At 45.5% G+C, this 7,967-nt stretch overlaps 1 protein-coding gene across 1 annotated transcript in view; it reads right to left on the minus strand.

Moving 5' to 3' along the window:
* Nucleotides 1-460: 460 nt before the first annotated feature.
* Nucleotides 461-7,967, minus strand: part of NIPAL3 (NIPA-like domain containing 3) — a 9,627-nt gene continuing 2,120 nt past the window's right edge. Inside the window, exons 3-11 of the mRNA XM_010146206.1 lie at nucleotides 7,735-7,906; nucleotides 7,568-7,627; nucleotides 6,730-6,875; nucleotides 5,890-5,986; nucleotides 4,512-4,647; nucleotides 3,766-3,854; nucleotides 2,264-2,327; nucleotides 1,185-1,279; nucleotides 461-689 (exon numbers count right to left, since the gene is read on the minus strand). Of these exons, the coding sequence (XP_010144508.1) occupies nucleotides 490-689; nucleotides 1,185-1,279; nucleotides 2,264-2,327; nucleotides 3,766-3,854; nucleotides 4,512-4,647; nucleotides 5,890-5,986; nucleotides 6,730-6,875; nucleotides 7,568-7,627; nucleotides 7,735-7,906 (1,059 nt within the window). The 3' untranslated portion in view covers nucleotides 461-489. The remainder of the gene's footprint in view (nucleotides 690-1,184; nucleotides 1,280-2,263; nucleotides 2,328-3,765; nucleotides 3,855-4,511; nucleotides 4,648-5,889; nucleotides 5,987-6,729; nucleotides 6,876-7,567; nucleotides 7,628-7,734; nucleotides 7,907-7,967) is intronic.

Below are 7,967 nucleotides of genomic sequence, written 5' to 3' on the forward strand. Positions count from 1 at the left end.
TGTTCAGGTAGCTTGGTGACCGCACTAGAGACAGGAGGAGTTACAGCTTTCCTGGAAATCCACCACAGTCTCTACACCTGACACATTAAATCCTGCCCCCTCACTCCACGAGGGCCTCCAGCAAACTTCTATATGGAGACAAACCCACTCCCAGCAGGACTAAACACTGCACAGTCACGTCTCTTCCCACAGCTCTGCGTTTTCACAGCGTCTGCTATCTCATCGGTTTCACGCTACCATGATCTGCACTCGCCACCTCACAGTTCCAAACAGCAGCCGTCAGCGCAGAACTTGGGTTTACTTCTTGCCAAGATGAATGCTTTCACTGTCACAGCTAGAGAGGGTTGTTTATTTCAATAATATAAATAAAGTTAAGTTTGAGATGAGCTTTAAACTGTGTCAATGTTGGCTTTGCACTTGCTTATGTTTTAATGGGTAAATAAATAAAGGACATACTTCTGACGATTCCAATGAGCCCTTAAAGGTCACTCACTCCTTTTTGCTGTGCTCCAGCACTCGGTAGGGTGGGGCAGAAACTCCTTTGGAACCATGTTGCTCCTGCACGATCGGCAGTGTAGCTGGAGTATAAATTTCCGGCGTGTTGTCATTGTTCTCTAGGGCACCGTAGGAAAAAGAAGCTTTGAGGTCAGGCTGAACTGCAATCCCTTTATCGTGCATGTTCTGCATGCCTGAAAAGAGCAAAGACAGAGATTAAGTGCCGAGAACAAAAGTGCGTTGTTCCTGTACTCTGTTAAACCAGCACATTATGAAGTCTCTGTTGATACGTGGCTCATCAGCTCCTTGAATGTTAAATGAAAGACATAACGTTTTTGTGCTTAGCACTGAAGCAGCTAATGGAGAAATAAGCTTCCAGTGAAGGAGGGATGGCAGTGGGTTATTTATCAAGTGCAGCGCATCTTCTCTACAGCTCAGCAGAGACTTTGGCTGTCCTTCCCCAGAGGCGGTTCTGCTCCCCCTGGCTCTGCCCCTTGCAACACTCCTCAGCCCTCCCCAGTAAATAGTTCCTCCTGCACCTACCACTCACAAGGCACAAACAAACAGGAGAAGGTAAAACTAGAAACCAATGCGGCCGCCTGATACATCTGGGTACTTAACAGAGCCCGAAGCTTGACCTTGCCCTGTGGGGCCCAGCACCGAGAGACAGACGGGTAATGCACTGTTACCTGGCATGGCGTCCATCGAGATGTAAGGCTCAAACGGGACAGACTTCTTCCTATTTCTTGTGATCAGGAAGACGCCTAGAAATGCTATGAGGCACCTGAGAGAGAAGAGGAGATCTGCTGAGAGAACTGTAAGAGGGAGAGGAGGCAGTATCACATTCTGCTTCCCCCGAGCGCCTATCCCGCTGCGAAGAAATCAGCAAAAGAACTGCAGAGTCAGAATCACTGGGAACTGTCTCAGCGGAATTTGACAGGGTTGAAAGCCACCCGGCAATCAGAACAGCTCCACTTTTTCCTTAACAAAAGACAGGGAAAAGTTGTCACATTAATTAGTGAACCTGGACTGACTAAAGGGGATGGAAGCATATCAAAATTTGGTTTTCTTTGTTGCAACTAGAAGATTTAGCAGCCTGACCTCTGAAAGGGCTCCCACAGGTAAACACTAACACTAACTGTCGATCTCGATTTCTACAGCATGTTGGCAGAGAAAGGAGCAGTTCATGACATTAGCTCTCCATAATCGGGACATTCTGAAACGTCTTTCAGATTAGCACAGGAAAAAAAAACAATTGGGAGATTAATCACATTACCACACTGTACGAGGACTAAATACCGAGTTACACAGCAAAGATTTTACTGATCGTATCTGCATCGTGTGAGTGCTCATGCCCTAAGAAACAGAGCTCCAAAAGCCCCGTCACAGTTCAGTGAGGGCTGAAGCAGCTGCCCTCGAGATGGCTGTTTCTGGTTATTCTGCACTTCTAGATTCACGAGCAAGTAGGTGGAAACACAGCCCACGTGCTTCACCATCCACGCCGGTCCCCAGCCAGTAAGGGGTTTAGTGTTTAGTGTACAATGACGCATAACCCAGTGTCACGCAACTCCTCCAGAGCATCCACCATCACAACTCTGAGCTCCAGGGGCCATGATCTGCTCTAACAGACAGTGCTTTTGGTTTGTCCCCTTCTCCAAGATAGCATCCACCTCTAGACACGGGTAGACAGACAGGTACGCATTTTAAAAATTAAGTCATATGAAGAAATACTTTCCAGTTATCTATCAAGGAAACTTTAGACACTTACCCAAGTGCAAACATACATATGTGGAGAACATCTTCACCGGTGAAGTCCAAGTAAAAAGTTGCCCCTTGAAAAGGAAATAATTCATGACATCTTTCTTCCCAGCTTACCTGAGCAATCAGTGCTCCATCTCCAGAAACCAAATCACGTAAGATTCCTATTCTTAGAGTCAGCCCATTCAGTTTATTTTTGATGTTGAAAGAGAAAAAGGTGGCCTGATTCCTACTGTAACACAATTTATTGACAAATCTTTGAGAATTCCACTACCAAAAATAGTTATGCTGGTGTCACTAACATAGATGCCAGGAAATCTGTATGGCAGCACAGCAGCTAGCACAAGTCATCCATCCTGGGGTTGCAAAGGAAACCCTGCAGGTCACCGTGCTAACAACGCCTGACCCAAACCCTCCCCACTCCACAGTGGTCACCACAAAAACACGTATTTCTGAACGACAAACCCAGTCTGATCTCTGACTACAACAGGACCCAAACTCTTGACCCCAGACGAATACACACAGCTCAAACCTACAAGAGAACAAGTGTCCTCGGTGTCCTGGATGTCAACAAGACACGCATTCGGGCTCCTGCTCTTTACATTTCTAATTGCAGTAAATAAGCTGATGAATCAAGAGCAGCATATAGCTTGGAACGTGACAGGAAATAACCATGAGCCAAAGAGTCATTCGCAGCCTCTGATGACATCGAAGAGCTTTAAAAGGCAATGTGTAATTTATGGGGAGAGCAACTGCCCTTCTACACCCCGATCTGTTTGCACAGATCATATCCACTACTGTCAAGCAGATGCATTTTCTTCAGTGTGGGGGTTTCGGTTCTTTAGTTCGTTTGCTTTCCCCAGTTTTGTTCCTATGTCTAAGTGAGGAGAACAAAACCTTACAAAGGTTGCTCGGCAGGTTTGAAGCCTGAGGGGTTCAAAATGCTCATCTTTGTTCACACAGACAAAAGGTTTTCCTCTTTGGGCAAGGGCTGAAACTGGAGTAAACGTCTCGGAAAGAAAAGTGCCCATAGAGCTGCGAGCTGCTGCATTCCAGACACAACGCAAACGAGACTGTCAGGAAGAGAACGGTCACTCCTCTGTACAGAGGAAGCCAATTCCTTTATTCCTGTATCACATCCATTCTAACTAAATCTAGATAAAATGACTCAAGGAGAAATTTTAGCTGTGTATTCACTTTGCTTGTCTAAGAGCACACGTCACCCTCTCCTACGCACTGGCACAGGGTGAGTAAGAGAGTCTCAAACATGAGCTCCCACGTGCTTTAAACAAAATGAGAGAACTTAACAGAAAATTTTAACACAGTCTAATGGGATAATTCTTATTGTTAGAAAGAAAAAAGAAACAAAGCCAGCTGCAGAAGAGACATGACAGGAAAATATGTCATCATCTTTCTGAGTATTCACTTTCCTCATCTGCAAGTGAGAACTATTTTCCAGAACCTCCTGCCCTGCTCTTAGAAGGGCCCACAGCCCAGTTCGTGCGCTGTTACCTGCTGTGATCGCCACCGTAGTGGACAGGATGTAGCCGACGCTGGCGATCTGCGAGGAGTCGTACAGCTGCGAGGCTTGAGCTAAAAACCTGCAAAGCAATGACAGACACCAGGGGCTTACTGGGGAAGGCCACTCAAACTGTACAGCTGATATCACGGACTAGTACAGAGCTTCTTTTTGGAAACACCTTTCAGAAGTGATGCGTATTTAAGACACTTTATTCTCTTTCTCACTAACCCTGCAGCAGCATCCCTTGGAATCCATATAAGTGATAGAAGAGGAAACTTACGGTTGTGCTGACCAATGGCAGTGAAATTACTGCCACTGACCTTCGGGCCAGAACATCACCTGCATTTTGAAAAGCTTTTTATCTCTGCTGCTACCAGCTTTTGCACTATTACTAGTACAGAGGAAAAGAAGAAATAGACACACCATCAACAGCACTGATTTTCTGCACCCTGATTTCAGCCAGCGCACAGATCTGCACTCAGTTTGCCACCAGTTCATTCCTAAATTGTTTTGCAAATACTTGAACGATGTATAAATTTGGGATTAAAACTACTTGGCAGTGACACTACATGGAATTGCCAAGAACTCCACTATCCCAGGCTCCTGTGACGTAGTTATAATGGCTAATTCTTCCAGAATTTAATCAGCATTCTTGGAATGGATAACAAACAGCTCACTAATTCCTGACCCATGGAAACCAGCACAATAACAGACAAAAAGAGAGGGCATGTCTTACGTTGCTTGAAAGATGGCTGTAGCAATCATGCAGACCAACATGATATAAAATATCGGGTAGTCAAGCTGCAAGTTTCCTCGTATGGAGACGACAATCATGCCTGCCACAGCCTTCACGGTGACAACCGTCATGGAACCTGCGGATGTTTACCAAGACTCAGCTGAAGCACTGATACACGCTGCGCATTTGCTCTGCATGTGACAGGCAGCTGCAAACAAAACCACGACCTACCTAAAGCCTCCTTTTGCCTGGCCAAACGAGGGATGCAAATGGCCCATTTTAGCACCAGCTCTGCCAGTTTCATTCCCAGCAACTTCACCACAGAGACCTTCAATAAGTCACTTCACCTTTCTGTATCACAGTTCCCTTGTCTGGAGCATTCACTGCATTTTTTAGGTGTTTGAACAGTGCTGTGCAATCACATCATAGAAGGATACGAATTCTTCTTTCTGACACCATACTGGCTTGGTTACAAGAGCCAAGGAAGTTTTCAGAACAAGCATCAGCAAGAGCTCACTTCCTTGCTGGTTTTTGAAGGCACAAATCAGGGCACACTCAGAATCAGGGGAGTTGCTTTGTCTATAATTCATGCAGCCTCTGAGGTATCAGGTACTGAAATCCAGCCCCGAACAGTTCAAAAGAAGATAAAAGACAAGACACGGCAGTAATTGAAGCTGCATAAATAGCAGCCATTGAGGACTGTGACACAGATTCAACAGCATGTCAGATCAGACTGTGTCACTGCCTCGCTATTATTCACCCTTCCTAAATTTAATTGATCACAGTTTCTTTAAAAAAAAAAACCCACTAAACTAACAACAAACCCGATGAATGCAGAGAAAGGCACAAGTGACATCCTGGCCTTTCCAAAGTCACCACAGGATCCCACTGCAGGCTCCAGGGATCATGTGACCCCATGCCCAGAGGCTCTCCCGATTTAAACAGGGCCATACTGGCATGGCAGAGGATCTATGTCCTTAGCTACACAGCAAGTCCCCCCAGAGCCAAGAAGATTCTCGTAGGTCGAATCCTCTCTTTCAGCCTGTGCATCAGCCCTCCTCGTCCGTTAACTAGATGTGATACCAGACCATGCTTCATGTGAACACGTTAAAATTAAGCACACTAATAAATAACTTGCACTTGCTGGATTGGGCAAATTATTCGTCTTTATGGGAAATAAATCTGGAATTGTTCAAGAGTCATTTGCAAAAATCCTAAACATCACTGCAAGAAAATAACTTCATCTGGTTTGTAGTAACATTTCTGGAGTAGATTTCAGGACATTAAGTAGGTTGATATAATCCCCTATACACCTTAGATGCTTCTCTTTACTGTGACAAGCCAGGTAAGAAGATCGTACAGGTCCGTATCAACTTACCCAGCAAAGCTACCAGCAGAAGAATAACTACAATGTAGTTTGCATTTTTCTCCTTGTAAAAATACAGCAGCAGGCAGAATAGGATGATCTCTACAAGCTACAAAAGAGACAAAGGACAATATTTAAAAATGGGGGCATATGGGGTTGGCAGTAAAAGGGATTCTGAGCCAGTCAAACACGAGAATTACACAATAGGCCAAAATCAAAGGAAAATGAGGATCCCACACAATTATAGATCAAATTTAGCATGAGCTTAGATTCTAATTAGATGAGATAGTCAATAGCTTCTTGCAGAACGGGAAAAATGGGACACTTTTGAGGTGGCATTCATGGTAAAACAGCAGATCATATAATCCAGACAATGTTCCCGTGCAAGAGCTCAGCCCACTGTCCATATTGAGGTTCTTTAAGTGATCCCTGGAGCACCCATCTTATTTAACAGCCAAACTTATCTCCACTAAAACCTGATAGATTTCCTAAGATTTGCAATAAGAGATTGATGGCTCCAGAGAAAGCCCAGACACAGGCGCACTATTTGGACACCCCTGGAGCAGCTGCTCTCCACTGCCATCAGCCCTCCTGCCACAGGCTGACACTGATGGCTCCGGGAGAGAACAAGCTATTTTAAAACTTGGCAGTTGAAGGTATTTAAGACCTCAGAGAAAGAATGGGAGGATTCCAAACCAGGCAGTGTGGCACTGACCCCAGGGAAAGCCAGCAAAGGTTCATTAGCAAGGGCATGGAATATTGCTAACAGCCATCGGGAAAATAGTGCTTGAAATGAAACTCCCAGTCAGGCACAGAGCAGAAAACCATCCCACGTTTTATGGGCCATCTTACCATATACAACAGAAATGGCCAGCTCACTAAATGCCTAGTGATATTCTCTCCTGTCATCTTCTCATGACTATTAGGTCCAAAAGTTATCAGCAGGTAAGTTCCAACAATTGCCAAACCACAGCCTACAAAGGACAAAACATAGCGCCCTTCGGCACCCAAGGGACAAAAAAAGAGAGGACAAGGTTAGTGGGTTAGTGTGGCTGCGTGGAGGCTACACCGCACACGCACAGTGACCGCTGGTGACATCATGCACGTTCCTCTGGATGACCTGGTCCTCTGCCCTTCATGCCCCACTTTCAAAATATTAGAACCAAAAAACCCTGGGCAAGGCGTGTGTTGTGAGTTGGGGAAAAACGCTCTTACCATGTAACATCTGCTGAACAAAGAGGAGCTACAAGATCTGTAGCTGGGGCATATCCCACCTGGCACTGCCCACAGCCCATTTTCTCGGAAACACAGAACAAATGTCCCCGTTCTGCAGACACTCGCACACAGATGAAATTCAGCCGATTCGCTGCACCTGCGCTACTGCAGAGCCACAGCCTGTGCTGCAGCTTCAGCCCAGAGAACTGTGATTCACAAATCCTGCAAGCAAACACCATTCCCAGGTATTGCTAAAATCTGCGAGACTCAGATGATTTGGCAAAAGTCAGGAAAAAACCACACACACCCACTCCATTTTCAACACGCAATGGATGAGATGATACGTTTTTTAGAAGAGGTGCTATAGCCAATGGAGATGTTGTCACCTCTCTGATTATGCTTTTTGGGAGGCCATGCCACATGTTGAACAGCTTGTAAACAGAGAGGAAAAATGAAAAGGGACTGTGAAACTTACTCAAAAAATCCTTGGGTTTCCATTTTTCCTTAATAAATATAATTCCTATGATTGCACTAGCTGTAAAAAAAAGGAGAGAGAAACAGTGAGTTACGCTCAGCTAGTGATCACCGATCCCTCAATGGAACCCACTCAGACTCGTAGGGCTGTTGGCTCTTCCCCCTTACCTACAACAGACACTGCACTGAGTGGCACGATCAGTGAAAGAGGAGCAAAGGCGTATGAGGAGAACACTCCCAGTTCCCCCAGCACCAGCAGAAACAGTCCGCACCACCACGTCTTGGTCTTGAAGTAGGCTCGGGGGTCTTTGGCACCTGCCAGCCGGATGTGGCTGTATTTCTAGAAGAGAAGATAAAGGCAAAGCAGCTTTGGCGTGTTTGATGCTTTTCACTGCAGGGTG

This window comes from Buceros rhinoceros, unplaced genomic scaffold, assembly GCF_000710305.1.
Source record: "Buceros rhinoceros silvestris isolate BGI_N320 unplaced genomic scaffold, ASM71030v1 scaffold16972, whole genome shotgun sequence".
Lineage (NCBI taxonomy): Eukaryota > Metazoa > Chordata > Aves > Bucerotiformes > Bucerotidae > Buceros > Buceros rhinoceros.